The sequence below is a fragment of the Lithobates pipiens genome, unplaced genomic scaffold, assembly GCF_037356315.1.
Source record: "Lithobates pipiens isolate NorthernLeopardFrog02 unplaced genomic scaffold, aLitPip1_a1.2 Scaffold_8, whole genome shotgun sequence".
Classification (NCBI taxonomy): domain Eukaryota; kingdom Metazoa; phylum Chordata; class Amphibia; order Anura; family Ranidae; genus Lithobates; species Lithobates pipiens.
In genome coordinates this window covers 260,946,048-260,970,601 of record NW_027507903.1, presented here as the reverse complement: position 1 = coordinate 260,970,601, position 24,554 = coordinate 260,946,048, and the positions used below count along the sequence as shown (strand labels likewise).

Below are 24,554 nucleotides of genomic sequence, written 5' to 3'. Positions count from 1 at the left end.
TTTGCCATGCACCTAGGTGGTAAATGTCTTGCACACTGTATTAAACTTTGGAAAATGCAGTAGTCCTGCTGTTAAAATAAAGTCCAACTCCATTGACAATTTTTGATTGGATGAACAGAGAAGGGTTTGTACTTCTGTAAGGATTTTACCTTTGTGTTCCCACTGAGATTTTCTTTTACTTCTGGTCCTGCTGACACCTATCATTTGGGCAAGAAATGGATGTAAACTTCCCTGTGAAGACAGACCACAATAAAAACCTTGCACAGGTGATGAAGCTTGCTGTCCTAGTCATTACAGTGCCTTGAAAAAGTATTCCCACCCCTTGAAATATTCCACATTTTGTCATGTTACAACCAAAAACATAATTTTTTATGTGATAGACCAACACAAAGTAGCACATAATTAAGTGGAAAGAAAATCGATAAATGATTTCCTTTTTTTTTTTTTTTTTTTTTTTTTTTTTTTTTTTTTTTTTTACAAATCAATATGGGAAAAGTGTGGTGTGCATTTGTATTCAGCCCTCTTTACTCCGATACCCCCAACTATAAAATCTAGTGGAAACAATTGCCCTCAGAATTCACTTAATTTAGTAAATATAGTCCACTTGTGTGCAATTTATTCTCAGTGTAAATACTGCTGTTCTGTGAAGCCCTCAGAGATTTGTTAGAGAACCTTAGTGAACAAACGGCTTTGTGAAGGACAAGGTACACACCAGACAAGTCGGGGTTAAAATTGTGGAGAAGTTTAAAGCGGGGTTAGGTTTTAAAAAAATATCCCAGGCTTGGAACATCTCACGGAGCTCTGTTCAATCCATCATCCAAAATGGAAAGAATATGTCACAACTGCAAACCTACCAAGAGATGGCCGTCCGCCTAAACTGCCAGGTAAAGAGCATTAATCAGAGAAGCAGCCAAGAGGCGCATGGTAACTCTGGTGGAGCTGCAGAGATCCACAGTTCAGGTGGTAGAATCTGTCCACAGGACAATTATTAGTCATGCACTCCACAAATCTGGCCTTTATGGAAGAGTGGCAAGAAGAAAGCTATTGAAAGAAAGCCATAAGAAGTCCCATTTGCACTTTGCGAGAAGCTATGTGGAGGACACGGCAAACAAGTGGAAGAAACTGACAGGCCGAGCCAGGGGAGCATTAATCAGAGAAGCGGCCAAGAGGCCCATAGTAAATCTGAAGGAGCTGCAGAGATCCACAGCTCAGGTGGGAGAATCTGTCCACAGGACAACTATCAGGCGTGAATGCCACAAATCTTTCCTTTTTATAGAAGAGTGACAAGAAGAAAGCCATTTTGAAAGAAAGCCATAAGAAGTCCCGTTTGCAGTTTGTGAGAACTCATGTGAGGGTACAGCAAGCATGTGGAAGGAGGTGCTGTGGTCAGATGAGACCAAAATTGTAGCAAAACGCTGTGTGGTAGAAAAATAAACTGCACATCACCCTGAACACACCATCTCCACTGTGAAGCATGGTGGTGTGAGCATCATGTTGTGGGGAGGCTTTTCTTCAACAGGGACAGGGAGGCTTGTCAGAGTTGATGGGAAGATGAATTGATAGCAAATACAGGGCAATCTCGGAAGAAAACCTGTTAGTCTGCAAAAGACTTGAGACTGGGGCAGAGGTTCGCCTTCTAGCAGGACAATGACCCTAAACATACAGCCATTACTTCAATGGAATGGTTTAGATCAGGGATATGCAATTAGCGGACCTCCAGCTATTGCAGAACTACGAATCCCATGAGGCATAGCAAGACTCTGACAGGCACAAGCATGAAACCCAGAGGCATGGTGGGACTTGTAGTTTTGCAACAGCTGGAGGTCCGCTAATTGCAGATCCCTGGTTTAGATGAAAGCACATTCATGTGTTTGAATGGCCCAGTCAAAGTCCAGACCTAAATCCAATTGAGAATCTATGGCAAGACTTAAAAATTGCTGTTCACAGATGTTCTTAATGGAATCTGAAAGGGCTTGAGCTATTTTGAAAAGAATGGGCAAAAATGTCACTCTCTAGATGTGCAAAGCTATTAGACATCCCCAAAATGACTTGCAGCTGTAATTGCAGCAAAAGGTGGTTCTACAAAGTATTTGCCGCGGGGGGGGGGTCACGCCACACTTTTCACATTTATTTGTAAAACATTTTGAAAATCATTTATCATTTTTCCTTCCACTTCACAATTTTTTGCCACTTTTTGTATTGGTCTATCCCATAAAATCCCAATAAAATGAATTTACGCTTTTGGTTGTAACATGACAAAATGTGGAAAATTTCAAGGGGGTATGAATACTTTTTCAAGGCACTGTAATATTGCTTTATTTCTGTCTGTGGCCCATTTGGAGAGATTTCTCTAAGATGAAACTGAAAATGGGAGCAATCTCCCAAATGAGGACACAGCATTAAACACCTGATTGGAGGATCTAACTCTTGTCCATGATATCCAAAACCTTTTTTGATATCCAAAATGGTTTTGCCTGGAGTTGGGCTTTCATGTCAAATTGTAGGAAATGCATTCATTTATTTACATACATGACGCACACAAAGACATGATTGACACATATTATGGCTTACCCGTTTTGATTTGATATTTCTCATGTTTACAGAACCATTATTTTTTTTATTTTTTTTTTATTTGAACTACAAACTTATGAAGCTTATCTGATTTTGTTTTTGCAGTTTGGACTCCAATTGCTGCTGCTGTGTTTCTTGTTGCGGTTGCAACTCTGTGTAAAGAGCAGGGAATTACTGTTGTTGGGATTTGTTGTGTCTATGAAGTCTTTATTGCACAAGGGGTAAGAATGCTTTGATTATTTTTAAGACCGTGTAATATGATTCCACATGTGTAATGTCTTAATGTGAATCTGCCTTGGGGGGAAAAATACAGCTTCTTCTGAAAATGCTAGCTGCTTGGCTCTTAGGTTTACCCTTAAAGTGGTGTTGCTACCAAAAAAGAAGTGTTTAAAAATAAATAATAATTGAAAAAAAAAACAATTTTTACTCACCTCTAAATACCTGTTGTTAGGGGGTCCCTCGTAGTCTGCCTTCTTCCTTGCCCGGGCTGGTGACATCACTTGCCCTTATGCCGCACAGTCATCTGGGACCTGTCACGTGTCCCAGATGACTGTGCGGTGTATCACGGCGCCCTGCACCTCTCGCGCATGTGCAGTGGGTGCCCGGCTGTGAATCCACAGTCGGGTGCCCACAGTACGAATGACGGCGCTGCAAGCAGAGTGGGGAACAAGGGGGGGCTTCATTCCCCCGCATCGCTGGACCCTGGGACAGGCAAGTGTGCGATTATTAAAAGTCAGCAGCTGCAGTATTTGTAGCTGCTGACTTTAAAAAAAAAATTATTTTTTTTTTTTTATTTTTATTTTTTTTGGGGGCACCCCACATTAAGCTACACTCTCAGATGGAACAACTGTGTAGATCAGAAAAATCGAAAGTCCTTCTTTGCAATTTTTTTTTCCAATCGTTTTTTGTAAGATTTAAAGCCAGAGGGTCAGCATGAAAATTGAATGCTAGCATTATGTAGTGATAGAATCCATGTTTGTCTCCTGAGAGATTTTTTTTTTTTTTTTTTTTTTTTTTTTTTAAATGGATCATATGATAATATAGGATACCTTTTAATAAAAGTTTGCTTTGTAACCAGGGTGAAAATTAAGCTAAACTAAGTTCAAAAGAGGAAGAGGAACCTTATCTTAAATTTGGATTTGATTTACCATATTGCCGATGTCTTCTGTAGACAGTCACTGGTCTTGAAGATGCTGAGCATGCAACTCGTACATATTGTTAGGTATATTAGGCAGTACTTTCAAATATAATTGGTTTGCTTAGAGTAGTGTGAAGAGGCAAGCTAAATGAATGTGAAAAACCCAATAGATGTTCCTCCACTATGGGAAAGCCTGTGGATGGGGGTCAAACCAGGATTATAGGACTCAGAATACCAGAGGCTTTTTAATGTTTATAAGTGTGGATGATGCTATATGCAGGTAACCTATACCTGCATATTTTAAATATTATTCATATTTTAAATATTGTGTGTAAAGAGCCACTGGGATGGAATCGGAAATAACTTTTTAATAGTTTTCCCAGTTTAACCAGAGTTGGTTCCTCAAGTGACTTGTAGATGCAAAGTACAAATTGTATTCCCTGGTTTGTCCCATTTATAATATTTGCCTCTGGTTGAAAAATTGTAGTTTTTAAAGTTGAAACTTTAAGATTTTACAAGTGAAATGACTGGGGCTAAGGGTAGAAGGATAAGACTGAAGTAAAAAAAAGAACGTTTGTTCTTTTATTAAACAAAAAAAAACAAAATAAGGTAAATGTCAAATGTCTAGGTTTACATGGTGAACTTTAGCTCCTGCAAAGGTCAGGACCACGGCTGTTAAAATATATTTAAACCCATGCATTAGGCAAAGCATTGGTGTATAGATAAAAAATAACATTGGAAATCAGTACATCACGGGTGCAGTGTCAGGCTCCTGCGGACACTCAATATAGCTATCTGCCTGCACCTCCCTTATGGGTAGACAGTTACTGGAGAGCAAGAAGATCCATGAACTACGAGAGCGCTTACAAGCACCCTTGCAGTTCATTGAGAACTACAATCCATCTGCTGTGATGGAAGTTGTAGTTTATTCATTTACAGAACTCTGTGAATGAATGATGCAGCTGTGTGGGCGGAGCCCTGCTGTTTTAAAATTGTAGCAGTGACTATGGGGAGAAGAATCCCCACCCGCTGTCATGGGAGAGGATCAGAGTGCTATGGGGGCCACTGCTAGAGTATATTACACCCTAAATATGGGGGTAACGTGTAACATGCTCCCAAAAGTGAACTCAGCCTTTCAGCTAACTGGGTTCTTTCAATTGTGGACCCAGCTGGGGAATAGTGCTGGATGTTTACAAAGAAGCCTTTGTTACTTATATGACACTTTCCACTATTTTGTGTACTTGGAGAGTTTATAAAGCGTGTTAATTTGTGTTTTTTTGTTTTGTTTTTTGTTTTCAGTACACGTTACCTGTGTTGTGGGACACCGCTGTACAGATTTTGTTGGGTAAAGGTAGCATACCCTACTCACTACTTCAAACACTCCTTAAGCTTGTTGTTCTGATGTTCAGCACACTGCTTCTTGTTGTAGTCCGTGTACAGGTCATACAGTCACAGCTTCCGGTTTTCACAAGGTGAGACTGATTCTTACCTATCTGTTTACATTTTAAGCAAAACACTGTACTGCTACTTCACGGGAGTGAATTCTAAATACATTGTTTTGTGCAGGTTACTGTTTAGGGCATTTACTAGTTGGGTTAATTTAAAAGCCAAAGAAATTGTTTAAAAACGGATGGATGGAATGGAATTGCTGGTAGTCCATCTTTGAAGGAGAAATGCTTATTCACAATAAACGCTTCTTTTTTTCTGTATTGTTGTGCAAGCTTTATGGCAGGGGTTGACAAATTTGCTTGGAATCTAGGAGCCAGCTAAAAAAAGTTAGGAGCCAGGTCCGTGACGGCAATCTGGGCCTGTCCCTGGCCTGACATGGAGACGAGTGAGGGGAAGATAGCCCCCAGCCCCCCACCTGTCTCCAAGTCATTGCCCATAGCTCTAAGCCCTTGTACACACGGTCGGAGATTCCGACAACCAAATCCGTCGGATTTTGTCCATCGGATCTTGTCCGAAACTGTTGCATACACACGGTCGGACAAAGTTGTCGAAAAATCCGATCTTTCAGAACGTGATGACGTAATTTCGTTACGATGGGACTACGTTCACGCTAGTAGCCAATATCTTTGATGTAGGAATTTGATCTGAGCATGCGTGGCACTTTGTCCGATCGGAATTCTCTACACATGATCGGAGTATGTCCTATCTGACCAGTTTGTCGGAAAATATTTCCAGCAAGTTGGAAAATTTTGTCCGACGGATATTCCGACGGAAACAGTCCGATGCATACCACACACAGTCTGATTATCCGACAACACGGTCCGATAGGACACATTCCGACGGATTCTACGACCGTGTGTACAAGGGCTTAGAGGGACATTTTATTTATTTTATTTTTTTCAGATGACGAATTTTTTTTTTAAATTGCATTTTAGTGTAAATATGAGATGTGAGGTCTCTCTGACCCCAGATCTCATATATAAGAGGACCTGTAATGCTTTTTTCTATTACAAGGGATTTTTACATTCCTTGTAATAGGAATAAAAGTGACACACTTTTTTTTTTTTTTTTTTTTTTTTTAAAGAACAGTGAAAAAACTAAAAATAAAAGTTTATAAGGGAAAAAAAAAAATTTAAACGCGCCCCATCCCACCAAGCTTGCGTGCAGAAGCGAACGCATATGAAAGCAGTGTTCAAACCGAACATGTGAGGTATCGCTGCGATCGGAAGAGTGAGAGCAATAATTCTAGCACTAAACCTCCTCTGTAACTTAAAAAGTTCAACCTGTAGAATTTTTTAAATGTCATATGGAGATTTTAAAGGGTAAAAGTTTGTTGCCATTCTATGAGAGGGCGCAATTTTGAAGCATGACATGTTGGGTATCGATTTACTCGGCGTAACATTATCTTTCACAATATAAAAAAAATTGGGCTAACTTTACTGTTGTCTTATTTTTTTAATTAAATAAATTATTTTTCCCCAAAAAAGTGCGCTTGTAAGTCCGCTAAGCAAATACGATGTGACAGACAGTATTGCAACGACCACCATTTTATTCTCTAGGGTGTTAGAATAAAAAATATATATCATGTTTAGGAGTTCTAAGTAAAGGGAAGGAGATAGGCTGGCAGGCAGGGTAAGCTCCATTAGCATTGCTGGTTGTCATTCCAACGGCCACCACAAGAGGGCGCCAGATTCCAGAAGGAACCATACGATCGCAGAAGGCCTCAAAGCCGGGGGCTCAATTACCGGCCGGCGGCCCGACGCGATCACGCCGGGGGGGGGGGGGTCCACGGAGGCAGGATACCCCCAGCTGTGCTGCCCCAGGCACCAGGTCCCTAAATCTAGTCGCAAATGCGACCTGGCGCCCGGGTTTTGTCGAGCCCTGCTTTATGGGAAAATTAAATAAGTGCTTAACACTGAACAGAAATTGACTTGCCCTTTTGAACTGTAGCACATTTAACTAAAGCTTGTTATTGGAGTTCCCTGATGCCTCAAGCCTATGCAGATGTGCTAACTACTTTAACATATTTAGGGAGAATGGATGCATTAATAGCACAAACAGAAAATAACTGTGTCTTTTGCTTTTCCCATCACTATCATTTTATAATTTTTTTAATAGCCTGCAGCAGGTTCTGCTATGTTCTTTCAGTGTGAATGATTACAGATATTAAGCTAACCCATTATGCTTTGGGAATCCTTTTGTCGTGTATTAACTGTTTGTGTCTTTTTGTCCTTTTTCACACATTAAATGTTTGTGTATACCCAATATTTGATTTTATAAATTTATACAGCGAAAAAAAGATATGAAACAGTTTAAACATTTTTATAAACTTTGCTATGTCCACCTCCTGTCGCCACAGCAAAAATTAAAAGCCAGCAGCTGCACATACTGCAGCTGCTGACTTTGAATAATAGGACACTTACCTGTCCTGGAGTCCAGCGATGTCGGCACCGCAGCTGATGTTTCCATCAGCTGTCAGGTGCATGCCGCCTCCATTGCGAGTAAGGGAACCCAGAAGTGAAGTCTTACGGCATGCCGGGAACCCTACTGCGCATGTGCGAGGCTCCCCTCTCTCCTACTGGGCTGGGGAAGGAGAGACCCCGCGACTGAGGCTCCCGGAAGTGGGAACAGGCTACCTGTAAAAGACAGGTGTCCTGCCTCCCCTCCACCCCCCACCCCCCCCCAAAGGTGCCAAATGTGGCACCTGAGGGGGGGGGGGGGGAGGAGTACAATGAACAGAAGTTCCACTTTTGGTTGGAACTCCGCTTTAACACCCAAAATGGCCACTAACATTTACTCCAAACCATTACCATTTTGAGGAAGACTGAGCAGACCTTCTTACAGTTTTATTGTTTCCAGTTGGCAGTAGTTTTCTGATAGTAGTTTTCTGATTTTTACTTTACAATGCTTTTTTTTTTTTTCCATTAAATATGTATACCACGCTAAATGCCAGCCTCCCTCATATGGGCCTAGATCTGTTTTTGTTGCGGTTGGTGAACAGCACATCCTATATGTTTTCACCTTACTGTTGAAACAAAATAGCATGCAGTGCTTCTATGAGCCCTCTGCAGTTTCTAAAGCCCACACATTGCATGATAACTGCACAACCACTTGTGGTCGTTCAAGACATTTCATATATTGTGCTTAGGATTATTTTATTAAAGGAAATGGTAACCATATAATAACTTTTCATTTTACCTTTCATTAATCACTCTTTTTCACTCTGTAGAGACAGATACAATTACAGTTTTACTATACAGGACTGGTGTATGCCCTACAGTAAAAGAGTTTTCAGCTTAATTTGTGCTCTTGTTGATGTCAAGTAATAAGATATATCAAATACTTTTATATTTTTAGGTTTGATAACCCAGCAGCTGTCAGCTCAACACCTGCAAGACAGTTAACTTTTAATTACCTCCTCCCTGTGAATGCTTGGCTTCTCTTAAATCCATCTGAGCTGTGCTGTGATTGGACGATGGGAACTATTCCATTGGTTGAAAGTTTTGTGGATATCAGGAACTTGGCTACCCTAGCATTTTTCTGTCTACTTGGCTCTTTGGTGGTGTTCAGTATTAGATACTCAGGGGATTCATCCAAGACTGTGCTTATGGTAAGTTTCCTCTATGGTGTGACTGCAGATGGTCTATCTAGTTTGATGGATTCCTTTTGTGACTGCTTTTCTCCATTAATTACAAAAGGTGTACTTTTTGATCCTCTATTGAGTGTACAGATGGGGATTTCTTTCATTTTTCTTATAAGGATCCAACAGCGAAATAGGACTGTCAAAAAGATTTTTGTCTAAAATATAAAGCTTTACTAGTTTAAAATTGTCACCACACACCATGTCACTTTCAGTTAGGTATTTGCGTTTCCTTCCCCAACTCTTCAGATGATTGTTTAAAAGGAGGGTGACCCAATCACATGATTGCCCACTGCTCTGCGGTAGTTAACATTTAGTGCGATTTCAGATGCGTCTTGAATCGCACGATAATGGACATCACATCATTTTCAACGGTGCCCATTCATATCAATGAATCTCAGCAAAGCGCAATTTTGGAAAAGTTTCTGTACTACTTTTGTGCGATTTCAGCATGATCTTGGACCCATAGAGCATGCAAACCATTTCAAAGTGGCATCCAAGTTGCACTACATAATCTCACTGAACGTCAGATTATAATCATATCGCAGCACCGTGAACCTAGCCTAAGCAGCGAGTACTCTTGTGACCTACCGCAAGCTTCACTGCACATCCTACATTTCTTTATCGTATATCATAGGACACAGAGCCTCAAGTATTTACTTAGTGGGTTATGGGCCTACCTTCAGGTGTTGACACTGGTAATAACCAATACAGGAAGTTGAATCCCCTATATAACCCCTCCTCCTTCCAGGAGTACCTCCGTTTTTCCGCCAGTGTCTAAAGGTGTTGTTCACGAGTGAAGATGTGCTCTGAGGTGCTCCAGGGAGGGATCCATGCTGGATTTAAAAAACCTCAACAACCGGATCCATCCTCGCCACTAAGGCTATAGGATGGTGCCTGGACCTCAATTCAAGAGCGAGGTTTTGCCTGTAACCTGGACCCTAGGAACCAGGACTCTTTTTCGTCTTGCTACATTACATAAAGCTTTTCCTGAGGGATGCTATACAGGTCCAAAGGAGTGGAACCCCTATTCAACAGAGACCCGGTCTTTGAAGGTTTAACTGCGCTGCCCGCCATGATGGGTGAAATTTTGATCTGTCTGTTAAATCAGCAGTATCCTGCAGCAAGGAAAAGGTATGGAAAGCAGATAGGAACTGTAAAAAGGTGCCTATGCTTTCCTTCCATATTAGTGTATTCCTTTAAAATGTCTCCTCTAGAAGGAGTAAATTACACATACCTTAATGTGATGCCTCAGCAGCATTATCAGCATTTTTGATTCTATGGTGACATTGTTTTCTTGTTAAAACTGTTGTCAAAGCAAATAATATATATATTACCTCTGCTTTTGTGCTTTGCACTATGATTTCCAAAGCTACTGTTAAAGCACCTAAGCCACCCCCAGGCGCTGGGAACCCCAGACTGTCATCCTCTCCAGAAATACCAGACATGGCAAGCCAGGGTGAGTCATTGAAAGCTAGCGGTGGTCCAACTGCTTTACACACTTCAGCCCCTGTATACGTGACTGAAGATGCATTTTCCTCAGCCCTGCAGGGCTTAGAAGGAAGATTAGTGGCTTTAATCGCATCCTCCATCCAGTTGGATATGAAGCATCCTAGATCCCCCTCCACCACCTTAAACTCTTTACAGACAGTGGAAGGTCCAAGGGATTTGTGGGAACAAGATAAGGTATTACACTCATATAATCCAGTGTAAAGACAAGCCGGCTATTCCTCTGCAGAGGAAACAATACTTGATGATTTGGCTTCACAAACAAAGTACAGAGCCTTACTGAATTGGTTCGCTCTGCTTTCGTTTCAATATATTTTATTTGCATCAATAAAATGTAACAGAGACATTGTAGAGAATACTAAAACACAGCAAAAGGTAATACAGAAATGTAACCATTCATAGACCTGAATCGCCTAGAGAGTGTACAGACAATCAATATAATTGGAAAAGAACCATGAGCTCATAAAAAGTAAAGGTTATAGGGAGTACAAACTTAAACATCTGAAAAAGTCAACAGCCTCCAACAGGCCAGAGCTAACTAATACATTTGTGCAGAATCCTAGTGATAAGAAATGTCCAGGAAGAAGGTAGAGTCCTCCACCACCCCATAAGGGCTCTTGCTGTGGCCGAGAACCCCCCACCCCCCGCCGTAACTCAGATCAGAGAAGACCAGGATCATGCACATCATAGGTATTGAACTACTCAAAGAAACCAAAATGGTAAACCCAAACAAATTGTATCTGGGGGTCCAACCTAACTAGTTAGGTGTAAAGGAGCCCAGGTTCCCGGAGACCGAGAACAACAAACTGAGGTCTACATGGTAGGGCAAGGGCAGCCATTGAGTTCAATTGACTTGACCTCGCTCCACAATGAAGCGCCCATTGCAGAATGTACCCCTCTAGGCTTCATAGAAAAAGGCTAAAAGTGGGGGAAAAGAAAGAGAACGGAGAAGAGGGAATAAGAAAGAAAAGAAAAGGAAAAATAAAGAAAAAAAGATGAAGGACATCTACCAGCAGGAGTCGACCGTGGGGGGATAAGATCATATCCAGGATCCAGATCCTAGAGCAATTATGGGGAAAGGGCAACTCCCACGAAGCTTGCCCAGGGCTCCCAGATGGCCCTGAATTTGTCTGAGCGGTCCAGGAGTACGCTTGCCGATTTTTCTTGGAGCATGATCCAGGACACTTTTCTCTTGGCCAATACAGTGGAAATAGTGGGAGTTTTCCATGCCTTGGCAAGAGTAAGCTTAGCTCCTAACAAAATAAAAGTGATGAGGCGTTGCGTATTCCTGGAGGCTCCCTCTACAGGGAAATTGAGGAGCGCCACCAGAGGAGACATCTGAACCGGTGTGGTAGAAATTTTGGAGATCCAGGTAAAAATCCTGTACCAGAACTGCCGTATTCTAGGGCAAGTCCACCAGGTATGTATCATGTCACCTCGTAGGCCGCAACCCCGGAAACACAGAGGGGAAGTGGATGGAAACATTTTAGCTAATTTCGAAGGAACCAGGTACCATCTTGTTAGCACCTTGACACCGGCTTCTATCATACTCGTGTTAAGAATGCCTTTGAAGGATTTGATAAAAAGCCCTTGCCATAAGTCAATGCTCCAGGATTGGTTAAGATCCTCTTCCCATGCCAGCATGTAAGTTGTTTTGGAGCGTGTGGAAGAGAGTGCCCTGTAAACAACTGAAATCCCCCCCCTCTGCTCGCCGGACTGACCGCACCATGTTTCATATGGAGTCACTTGGGGACCACTAGGAAGATGTCTACATTTATTGTGCAGGAAATTCGTAATCTGAGTGAAACGAAAGAGCTCAGTAGAGGGCATGTCAAGTTTGCTGATACAATAGGCTTTAGAAACAGGGCCCAAAGGTCTAAGGAAGTGACCTATTCTATACATCCCCTTGTCCAGCCACCATTGAAAGGCTTTAATGTCCCGTCCCGGAGGAAATTCTGGGTTATGAAAGAGGTGGGACAAAGGTTTTAACGGGGAAATAAGGCAACAATTATTTTTTAGACCATCCCAAACTGAAAAGGAGTGGGAAAGAGTTGGGGACAGTATCGGGGGCCTCATTTTTTTGGGGCACCACATAAGAAAGTCCAGTGTGTGTCTAGGAACCGCCTGTCTCTCGATCTGTATCCAGTCAGGCTTCTCCCATCTAGAATAGATAGCTGATAACTGTGCCAGCTGGGCTGCTTGGTAGTATAGACGTAAATTTGGTAGACCCAAACCTCCTTCCGATTTGGATCTGAACAAAATGGATTTAGAGAATCTATGTCCTCCCTTTCCCCAAACAAATTTAACAACTTTAGCTTGAAAACGTTCTAAGCGCACCCTGTCTACTGGGATGGGAAGAGCTCTGAAATGATACAGAATACGAGGGAGCAGCGTCATCTTAATGGTGTTGATTCTACCTAGCCAGCCCAGGGACAGCCCAGACCACCTGTTTAGATCCTCCTCCAGTTTGTGAAATAATGGTGGATAATTAGCTTGATGGAGGAGATCAATCCTGGAGGTTAATTTGATCCCCAGGTATGATATCGTAGTATCACTCCAGGTGAATTTAAAGCTGTCCCTGAGCCTTTCCATGAGTGGACCAGGGATATTAACATTGAGAGCCTGAGATTTATGATAATTGACCCTGAGACCTGATACTAAACCAAATTCCGTAAGGAGACTGCAAATGTTGGGCAACGAGGTCAGGGGAGACGAGACGAACATCAGAATGTCGTCTGCAAATAAGGCACATTTGTGCTGTTGAGAACCACAATGAATACCTTGAATATTTGGATTATGCCTAATGGCTATAGCCAAAGATTCGATTGCTATTGCAAAAACCAAAGGGGATAGCGGACAACCCTGTCTGGTACCTCTTGATATGGGGAAAGATTCTGAGTAAAATCCCTGCATACGAACCTGGGCTGTAGGAGACGAGTATAGGGCACGCAAAACATTGAGGAAGGAATCGCCAAAACCCCAACGTTGTAACGTCGTAAAAATATATGACCAGTGCACAGAGTCGAACGCTTTTTGGAGATCTAAAGACAAAAGGCAACCCTGCCTGGCAGAATTCCCGTCCCAATTGGAATTAAGAAGCGACACGATGTCTATGGCCCTACGCGTTTGATCAGGGCCCTGTCGTCCCGGAATGAATCCTACTTGATCTTTGTGTATGTATAAACTAATGAAGGAAGCCAGACGGTCCGCAAGGATTTTGGTCAGAATCTTCAAATCATTGTTGATGAGGGAAATCGGTCTGTAATTACTGACTGAACTAGCATCTTTATTTGGTTTAGGGAGGACCGTGATATAAGCCTCATTAAGAGAGGAATCAAGACTTCCCCCCCTACGGAGGTTGTTGAAGAAACGGGCCATGTATGGTGCAAGAGTGGGGGCAAACGTTTTATAGTATGGTATCGAAAAGCCGTCCGGTCCAGGGGCCGAATGCATTTTCAAATGTTTAATCACTGCACACACCTCATCTGCTGAGATGGGCGAATCCAGCCTAGCTTTGTGTCTATCCTCCAATGAGGGGATCGGGAGGGTGTCAAGGAATTTGTTGATGTCCGCAGGGGACGGGCTGTGGGTACCACTGTATAATGATGTGTAGAAGTCACGGAATTCGTGCATGATGCGTTGAGGGTTTTGGGACATGGAGCCGCCTTGGATTCTAATTTTAGGGAAGGCCTGGGCTCGGAATTTAGGTGTTAGTCTCTTGGCCAGCATAGAACCAATATTATCGCCCTGATAGTAAAATCTGGCTCTGTTCCAGCGCAACCATTTTTCGGCTTTGGTGGTCAGGGCCAGGTTCAAAGCTAATTTAGCAGCATCCAGTTTGGAGACTGGAACAGAACTTGGGTTCTTTTTATGTTGTTTGGTTAGCTTTGTGTATTCCCTGTCTAAATTATCAATATTAGTTTTGTTGGTTTTGTTAATTTGGGATGAAATTTGAATAAGATGACCCCTAATTACTGCCTTATGGGCTGCCCACAGACAGGTATCATCTATGTCGGGAGTATCATTAGTAGCAAAGTATTGTAGGATACTTTGTTCGATTTCCTGAGCTCTAGCAGGATCACTCAAAATAGACTCGTTGAGTCGCCAACGTCTACTTGGTCTGTGGCAAGCAGGACGAGAGAGAGTCAAGACAACCATTGAGTGATCCGACCAGACCACTTCCTTAATACTAGCCCTTTGAGCAAGAGAAATGGAAGCAGATTCAACAAGAATGTGGTCTATCCGGGAGAAGGAACCGTGAGGGTTAGAATAGTGTGTAAAGTCTCTTAAAGTCGGGTTAACCTCTCTCCAGACATCAACCAGACCTTGCTGGAAAAGCAGCTTGGCTATGCGTAAGCTTTGATTAGTGGGTCTAGTCAGGCGTTTGCCCAAGGGGCGTGATGTGTCCAAACCCTGGTCAAACGCGGTGTTGGAGTCCCCTCCAAAAAGTACTGTACCCTCAAGTAACGGTGTTAAGGTGGAGAGCATACGGTTGAAAAAAGCCAACTGGCCCTTGTTGGGGGCATAGTAAGATACAAAGGAGTATAGTTTACCATCAAGCTCACCCACTAATAACAAAAACCTACCCTCCGCATCCTTGAATTCAGATTTCAGTGTGAATTTGCATCTATTAGAGATAAATATGCCCACTCCCCTAGTTTTATCTTCTGCGTTGGCCAGAAAAAATAGGGGAAATTTGGAGTGGATAAAGGAGGGGTTATATCTTTTAGGGAAGTGTGTTTCCTGAAGCAGAGCTACATCCACCCCATGTTTGTGTAGATACTGAAATACTTTGCGCCGTTTAAGGGGAGAGTTTAGACCTTGGGAATTGTGGGAAATTATTTTGAGAGGAGTTAGTGGAGATAAGGTCGCGTCAGTCATTGAGCAGAGAGGGAGGACCGCCAGCAAAAACAAAAGCACTTACTCTGCAATATCCACTATTTCCAAACCAACTTACATTCCATAGAGGAGGACCCTGATGAGGAAAAGCGCTGCTCCGAAAGGTCCCCCCGGCTACTCCTGCAATGATAATGATAAGAGAATAATTAGTACAGATGGAAGGAAGAAAGGGAATAGGAAAGAAGAGAAAGACGGGTGACAAGAGAGTCATCCGTAGAGTGGAGGGGACAGAGTCCTCCACCTGTGAGGATAAATCAATCAAACAACCCAACCCTACTAAAAGTAGGGATAAGGTTTGTCCAGTTACCAGGACCAAAAAGTCCCAGTGAGCCAGACAAATGGGGGGTACATGAGCACCGCCCCAGCAGGAAGGCCTCAACAATTATGGAAAACCATAATACATAGAAAAATAATCTTGAACTTAAACACGGCACCCATAGAGCGATGGCCCTCGTGTCTCCTTCAATGGCAAAAAATTGGGATAAGCTAAAAATGACATAAGGAAGGAGGACCGAGAGCCCATTAAGTGACAATAAATGTAATACATATGAACAGAACTATATATAACACCTGAAACTTAGGGGAAGCAAAAGTCTCGGATATTTGGCAGGGGAATCGGTGAAAAACAACAATAAGGGGTGGCAGGGAGAGGGGTCCCCGGGACCACCCCCAGAGACATCACAGGAGAAAAAGAAAAGAACCAATCTTCTTCACCCTCCCCACCCCCTGAAAAAAAAAAAAAAAAAAAAAAAATTATTAGGATTAGATGGGGCATTGTAAGCAACAATGGAAAGTACCAGAAGGGTAGCACAGCCTAGATACCCTCCAATGCCCTCCGCACCATCTCTGTAGATGGGTATTATAATAGAGGACAGAGGAAAGGCCCAGGGTCCAAGGCACAAGAAAGGTGGTAATTGTTCCCAGGGAGCATCTGAGAGGTTGCAAAATACTCGAAGGTCCTGTGGTTGATACACTCAGGGGGGTCCAGTTTCCTTAGATTTCTTGGATCGTACAGTCTCCCATACTGGAGGAAGGGGGCTGGTGGGCAGTTGACGTTTAGCTGACTGGAACGTGTTTCCTTGAGGAGTAGGATTTGGAATTTGGCTGATAAGGCCTAGCTGCAGCAGGAGTTTTTCCCCTTCATGTAGGGATCCAAAAGTGTAGGCTTTGCCACGCAACATGAATTTGAGCTGGAAAGGAAAAAGCCACCAGTACTTAATTTCTTTGTCCAGCAAAACTTGAAGCAGGGGTTTCAGGGCTCTTCTTTTTTGGATAGTGGACGGGGATAAGTCTGCAAAGATCTGTAAAAGATGCCCTTGGAAAATGATCTTTGGTAGGGATCTTGATTTGCGCATTATTTCCTCTTTGACTGAAAAAAAGTGGGGCTTAACCACAATGTCACGGGGGAGCCCATCTGCTCTGGGGGGCCTGAGAGCCCTGTGAGCTCTGTCTAGTTCCAGTCGGTGGTGCGGGATATCCGGAATGAGTGTTTTTATGAGAGATGAGACCGTTTCAGGAACATCCTTGTAGGATTCAGGGAGCCCCCTGATCCTAAAATTATACCTTCGATTTCTATTTTCGAGATCGTCAATTTTAGCTTGTGCAGTCTCCAATTGCTCCTGTAGAGTCTGTATGCAAGCCGTATTTTGATTGGTCCTAGAAATTGTGGTTTCCAAATTAGATTCCACTATTTCTATGCGGGAGCCAATATTGTGAAGGTCTGCCTTAATATCGCTTGTAATTTTATTGGCTGTTATGTTCAGGAGATCTGCAAATTTTGCAAAGAGATCAGCCACATTCAGGTGTTGCGGTAGGCCTGAAGCCTCAGGCTGTAGTATGTGAGGAGACTGAGGTGGGCCAGCCTCCATTGGAGAGAGTCCCAGGTCTGCTAGGGTATGCTCCAGGAGGGATGCTGTAGAAGCAGGAGAAGTGGCTCCCAGGGGGGGGAAGTCTGGCAAGGGGTCTGATGCCAATATGGATGGGGATGCTGCATTATTTGAGGTAGGCAGGCAAGCGGGGCCCGGGCAGCGTGAGGCCGCCGCCATCTTGGCCGAATCTGACAGGGACACTGCGGCTTCAAAAGCGGGCTTTAAATTTCTTCTCACCGCTCCCGCGTACATCGGAGGTGTCCCCGAGGCTTCCGCTCGTTTAATGGCTTCGTTTCAGGCGAAGATTGCGTCCGAGGGTGCCGGTATAGAGGCCGGAGCTGCTGCGGCGGGACGGAGCTCTCAGACTAAGCGTCCATCTTCGGAGCCTCCGCGCATGCGCCCCACAGTATATTTTCTAAGTGGTTCGCTCTGCTTTCATGCTACCCCCAACAGAGTTAGCCGAAGGTCCGGTCTCCTCCTTCGGTTCCCTAAAACCTTTACAGCCTTTGCATGCATTTCCCGTCCACGCATTACTAGAAAAGCTTATTCATACTGAATGGGATCATCTGATTAAGCATTTTTTCCCCTCCAAAGAGATTCTCAATTCTCTATCCTATAGAGGAAAAATTCACAAAAAGATGAAAAGTTCCAGCAGTTGACGCTGCGATTTCCAATGTAAATAAAAGTTTAACTTGTCCAGTGGACAATGCGCATATGCTTAAAGATCCAACAGATGATAAGTTGGAAGGTCTGTTAAAATCCTCTCTTTCTTTAGCAGGGGCCGTAACTCAGCCTGCAATTGCAGCTATTGCCATTTGTCAGTCCTTAACGGACCAGTTCACAGATCCTCTTAACGAGCTCCCTGCACAACAGGCCCACAGTTAGCCGAGCTACCAAAAGCATTATGTTTTGCCATAGATGCTATGAAGGATTCTATTCATCAGGCTTTGCGCCTTGTACTTGTACTAAGCCACATGAGAAGGACCCTTTGGTTAAAGGGTTGGTCAGCTGAAACGCCTTGTAAGAACCTTCTAACTAGTTTCCCCTTTAAGGGAGAATGACTATTTGGCGATAGTTTGGATAAATACATCAAAACTATTTCTAGTGGAAAGAGTACTCTTTTGCCAATCAAAAGGAAATATAAGCGTCCTTCATTTTAAACAGACTTTTTCCCCATGCACCAGGGCCATCCACCTTTTAGGCAGGAGTGACGGCCTCCGCCATCAGACTCTGGGGTTAGATCCCAGGGTCAAACCCAGGCACAGAGGAAGACCTGGGGCCGCAAATCTGCAAAGCACAATACTAAAGACTCATCATGAAGAGGCATCTCTCCTCACCAAGGTGGGGGGAAGACTTCTGGGGTACTCGGAAGTCTGGAAAGAGGAGATTCAGGACAGATGGCCTCTCTCCACAGTGTCCCTAGGATACAAGCTAGAATTTTTGGAATTCCCACCGTCTCGTTTTCTGAGATCAAACATTCCCAAAGATCCACAGAAAAGACAATCCCTGTTACAAGCATTAGACCGATTATTGGCTCAAGGGGTGATCATACAGATTCTCATACAAGAGCAATGTTTGGGATTTTACTCAAACCTATTTACGGTACCAAAGCCAAGGGATGTCAGACCAATTCTAAATCTATGGAATCTAAATCTGTTCCTGAAGATCCTCTCCTTTCGCATGGAGCCAATTAAGTCAGTAGTTTCCATCCTACAGGGAGGATAACTTCTGGCATCCATCAACATCAGAGACACATGTTTGCATGTCCCTATATTTCCTACTCACCAGAGGTTTCTGCGGTTCGAAATAGAACATTTTCAGTTTGTAGCCCTGCCTTTCAGCCTAGCTACAGCACCTTGGGTGTTCACGAAGGTATTGGCCCCACCTCTAGCCAGGTTAAGGGCACAGGACATAACAGTCTTGGCATACTTAAATGATCTATTGATAATAGATCGGTCAGTGGCTCGCTTGGAGCAAAGTGTATGCATTACAAGCAGTTACCTGAAAGATCTGGGTTAGATACTCGACCTAAAGAAATCATCCTTAAAGCCGCTAAGACGGCTGGAGTATTTGGGCTTAATCATAAACACAGCTCAGAAAATGGTGTTTTTGCCTCCCGCAAAGATAAGTGCCATACAAGAGCTGGTGCAGACGGTCAGAAATCCTTCAATTCGCCTTTGTGTGAGGTTGTTAAGAAAGATGGTAGCTTCATTCGAAGCAATTCCTTATGCCCAATTCCATTCGAGACTGTTTCAAAACAGTATTCTGTCTGCTTGGAACAAGTCGATTCAAGCTTTGGACTCGCCAATTTGGCTGTCCCCAAGAGTGTCCCAAAGCCTCAATTGGTGGTTACTAACTCGGAACTTCCTTCAGACCGATTATCTGGAAAGTGGTAACGACAGATGCCAGCCTTTCAGGCTGGGGTACAGTACTGGAGAAGGCGACTGTCCAAGGACAGTGGTCAAAAACCGATAGAGCCTTGCCCATCAACATCTTAGAGATTCGGGCAGTGTATCTGGCTCTGAGAACCCGAACCTCAAGGTTAAGATTGTCCTGTCAGGATCCAATCTGACAATGCCATGGCTGTGGCATATATCAATCACCAAGGAAGCACCAAGAGTGTCTCCGCTCAGAGAGAGGTGAACCAGATTTTAACTTTGGCAGAAAAGAATGTCTCATGCTTATCAGCAGCATCCCGGGAGTAGAGAATTGGCAGGCGGACTACTTAAGTCGCCAGCAGTTATTCCCGGGGGAATGGTCTCTTCATCCTGAAATTTTTCGGGCTATTTGCCAAAAATGGGGGACTCTGGACGTAGACCTTCTAGCATCCGGATTCATCACAAAGCTAGTCAACTTTGTGTCCAGGACAAGGGACCCACACGCATATGTGGAGCTATGCATTTCTCCCTGATTCAGTTGCTGCCTCAACTTCTTTGCAGGATCAAGCTGGAAAGCAAGTCATAATACTAGTAGCACCAGAATGGTCCAGAAGGTCATGGTTTGCAGAGATCGTAAAGATGGCAGTGGAGGGTCCATGGCTCCTCCCACTAAGGCCAGACCTGCTATTACAGGGGCCGATATTCCATCCTACTTTACGAACGCTAAATTTAACGGCCTGGCTATTGAGACCCACATTCTGAAGAAATGTGGGCTTTCCGGGTCAGTTATCTCTACTTTGATTAATGCTAGGAAGCCAGCTTCTAGAGCTATATATTAGAGTCTTCTGCTACATATTTAATGCATTCATCAAAACCCACTTTAGCGTTCAATGGTAATGCTCCTAAAACACATGGCAGAGAACCAAACCATATAATGCAGTAAGAATTTTCTGTGTACATACTACTGCTCTCACAAAAGGGATGATTTACTCTGTGGTTATCAATACCAGTTAGGCCTTATTCACACTGGGCATACAATACTGTATGTGTCCCAATAATCCCGACATAGACTGAGTGGAGGGAACCACGCATTCGTCTAAGCTCGCCAGTTCCTAAATGTCTTGCAGGACGATTTAATGGTTCAGATGGTAGATGCACCAACTAGAAATGAAGCGTTACTGGATCTACTGATTACCAAAAATACAGACCTGATCACGGATGTGGAACTAAGGGGCAATTTAGAAAATGGCAATCACAGGTCAATTGGCTTCAGTATAATCACACAAATAGGAAACAAGAGGAATACAAAGACACTGAATTTCAAAAGAGCCAACTTCCCTAAACTTCGAACCTTGGGATAAAATCTTAGGTACAAAGAACACGGAGGAGAGATGGGTTTGCTTTAAGAGCATATTAAATAAGGGCATTGGCTAACGCATCCCATTGGGTAATACATTTAAAAGAGCGAACAAAAGTCCTGGGTGGCTTAACTCCAATGTAAAAATGCATATGAAAGGAAAGGAGAAGGTCTTCAAAAAAATACCCGCTTGAGAGATCATTATCAGCATTCAGACTTTTTATAAAGAACGCAACAAGAAATGTAAGGGTGCAAAAAGAATGGCTAAGATAGAATGCAAAAGACACATAGCGGAGGAGAGCAAAAAAAATCCCAAGAAATTCTTTAAGTATGTAAACAGTAAAAAAGGGAGGACAGGCCATATTGGCCCCATAAAGAATGAGGAAGGACATCTGGTTACAAAGGATGGCAAAGATATTTATTCTCCTCAGTCTTCATGAGGGATTCGAGGGGGGGGGGGGGTGGGTGTCGGCTTCAGTAACCAAAACTGCAGTGTTTATCCTTATGACACAGCACAGGAAGCACCTCCATGGTTAACAGAGGACAGAATTAAAATTTAGCCTTGGGAAACCTAACATTAATAAATCTCCAGGACCAGAGGGCCTGCATCCAAGGGGAACTTGGGGAACTCAGTCAAGTACTTGCCAGAATATTGTTTGTAATTTTTACTGACAGTCTGACCCGAATTGTACCAGGTGATTGGAGAAAAGCCAATGTAGTACCAATATTTAAAAAGGGCCCAAAATACATCCCTGGGAATTACTGACCAGTTAGCCTTAACGTCAATAGTATGCAAGCTCTTGGAGGGGATGATAAAAGGGACTATACACAAGATTTTAGTAACTAGAACGGTATCATTAGCAGTAATCGGCATGGATTCATGAAGAATCGTTCTTGCCAAACCAACCTATTAACCTTCTATGAGGAGGTGAGTTGCCATCTAGATAAAAGAAGGCCCGTAGACATGGTGTATCTGGATTTTGAAAAAGCATTTGACACAGATCCCCAAAACAGTTTACTGTACAAAATTACAAAATAAGGTCCGTTGGCATGGACCATAGGGTGAGTACATGGATTGGAAACTGGCTACAGGGGCGAGTTTAGAGGGTGGTGATAAATGGGGAGTACTTGGAATGGTCAGAGGTGAGTAGTGGGGTCCCCCAGGGTTCTGTGCTGGGACCAATCCCATTTATTTTGTTCATAAACGACCTGGAGGATGGGGTAAACAGTTCAATCTCTGTATTTGCCGACAATACTAAGCTAAGCAGGTCAATAACTTCTCCGCAGGATGTGGAAACCTTGCAAAAAGATCTGAACAAATTAATGGGGTAGGCAACTACATGGCAAATGAGGTTGACTGTAGAAAATTTTTAAAATGATGCATTTGGGTGTCAAATATGAATACAATCTATACACTGGGATGGGAGAACCTCTGGGGGAATCTAGGATCGAAAAGGACTTGGGGGTCCTAGTAGATGATAGGCTCAGCAATGGCATGCAATGCCAAGCTTCTGCTAACAAAGCAAACAGAATATTGGCATGCATTAAAAAGGAGATCAACTCCCAGAGATAAAACAAAACAATAATTCTCCTGCTCTACAAGACTCTGGTCCGGCCGCACCTAGAATATGCTGTCCAGTTCTGGGCACCAGTCCTCGGGAAGCATGTACTGGAAATAGAGTGAGTACAAAGAAGATAATACTAAGCTAATAAAGGATCTGGAGAATATTGGTTATGAGGAAAGGTTGCGAGCACTGAACTTATTCTCTCTGTAGAAGAGATGCTTGAGAGGGGATATGATTTCAATTTATAAATACTGTAGTGGTGAGCCCACAATAGGGATAAAATGTTTTAGAGGAAGGGAGTTTAACAAGACACATGGCCACTCATTACAAACTATTAGATAAGCACCTAAATAACCACAACATTCAGGGATATACAATGTAATACTGACATATAATCACACACATAGGATGGACTTGTCTTTTTTTTTTTTTTTTTTTTTTTTTTTAACCTTACCTATTATATATATGTTTCTTGGGAGACAAAGGCTGCATGAACAAAGCTTGCTGTGTCCCAATATCACTTTTGTGCAGGCCCCCAAATGGACACGTGTGAGTTTGGGAGCCCGCACCCTCACAAATGTTATCTTGGGACACAGGGAAGGTGAATATGTACCAAAGATACAGACAGTTTGGAACCTCTGGGGTGGTATGTGTTTTTTATTGCTATTTTTGTCATTATTTGCAGGTGTTCTCTGCATACATTTCTGCATTGTGATGGATAGGAAAAGTCAAGGACTTGCTCTCCCACCTTCCAAGTCATAATATTGTATATAGAGCATGCCCTTCATGTTAATGCTTTCCTTATCCAAGTCAATTGGGCAATTTACTTTAAAAGAGAAGTGAGGGATAAAAAAATTAAATAAAAATAAACAATCATACTCCCCTATGTGGGTACAGCATCAAATCTGATACTGCAGCTGCCCTCACTGGCTTGAAGGCAGAGAACTGAGCAATCACATGACTGCTGATCACTCAGTTCTCAGTCTCCACTGTCAGTCACTGGCTCTGTTTTTCCTGTTCAGTGCTCCCCGGAGCACCAAGCTGTGTAGGGATGGCAGCTGCTGAGATTCTGAGCTAGGTGCCAGTCAGACATGTGGGCAGAACTCTACATTATTGCCACAATCCCTGCAGAGCCTGTGCTGGCTCTGGGATCTTATTCTGGGTCACGGGAGAGCAGAACTAAGTGCACTCCTATGACTTAAAGAAGTAGCATTGTGGCCAAAGAGCTTTGGTCATACTTCTCTAAGTGTAGAAAAAAAATGATTTTGCATTCATTAAAACATAGCTTTTTTTTTTTTTTTTTTTACAAGTTAGATGTGAGAAATATATATTTATAACTCTTCACTAACAGATTTTACAGTCAAGTTCCTTTTTTTTCAGGGATTGTGCTTGCTGGTTTTGCCTTTCATACCAGCCTCTAACCTCTTCTTCCCTGTTGGGTTTGTGGTCGCAGAGAGAGTATTATATGTTCCTAGTATGGGATTCTGCATGCTTGTTGCACATGGCTGGAAGAAATTAGCAAGCAAAAGGTGAGCAAAATGCGTTCCATTCTATTAGCTCAACCAACGTGCTATAAATCTCCTCTGAACACACTTCCTTTAAGAAAGGATTTAGAAGATTTGGTTACTATCATGAGAAAAGCTTGATATAAAATATCGGTCTTGAATGCTTCTTAAATATACTTTCCATGTCACAACTCTTCTAGTTCTTACATTTCCTGCTATTGTGTTTTACAGATTTACAGCACCTGAATGTTCTATTGTTCCTGTATGGCTTGTAACTGACACAGCTTTTTATATACAAGTACCCTTTTATAGATGTGTGAATTGAAAATAACATGTTTTGCTCAGCAAATATGCACTCAGACTTGTTTCTGTTTTCACGTTGTGACTGTAATATCTTTATTACTTTATACAGAGTTCATGATTGAAAATTAAAAAAAAAAATGTTTTTCTTAGTTTGTCAGAAAATGTTGTAAATAAATAAGTAATTTTTCTCCTTCACTGATGAGGCGGCACTCACTTGCTGGGCACTGCTGGAGCTGCGCTGTAATCGGTGCCCTGATTACCTGTACAGCTCTACCCTGCGAGGAGATGCCGCTGATCGTCTTTCCTCTCCTCACACTATCAATGTGGGGTGAGCCGATAAATGGCGCTGCTCTTATATTCCCCAGAGTTTCT

The 24,554-nt window shown here is 42.9% G+C and overlaps 1 protein-coding gene across 2 annotated transcripts in view; it reads left to right on the top strand.

Moving 5' to 3' along the window:
* The window catches only part of TMTC3 (transmembrane O-mannosyltransferase targeting cadherins 3), a 137,555-nt gene that overhangs the window by 38,691 nt on the left and 74,310 nt on the right, over window positions 1-24,554 (top strand). For both annotated transcript variants that reach the window (XM_077471383.1, XM_077471384.1), the window contains exons 6-9: window positions 2,677-2,792; window positions 5,009-5,181; window positions 8,516-8,768; window positions 23,755-23,903. In XM_077471383.1, coding sequence (XP_077327509.1) covers window positions 2,677-2,792; window positions 5,009-5,181; window positions 8,516-8,768; window positions 23,755-23,903 — 691 coding nt within the window. The remainder of the gene's footprint in view (window positions 1-2,676; window positions 2,793-5,008; window positions 5,182-8,515; window positions 8,769-23,754; window positions 23,904-24,554) is intronic.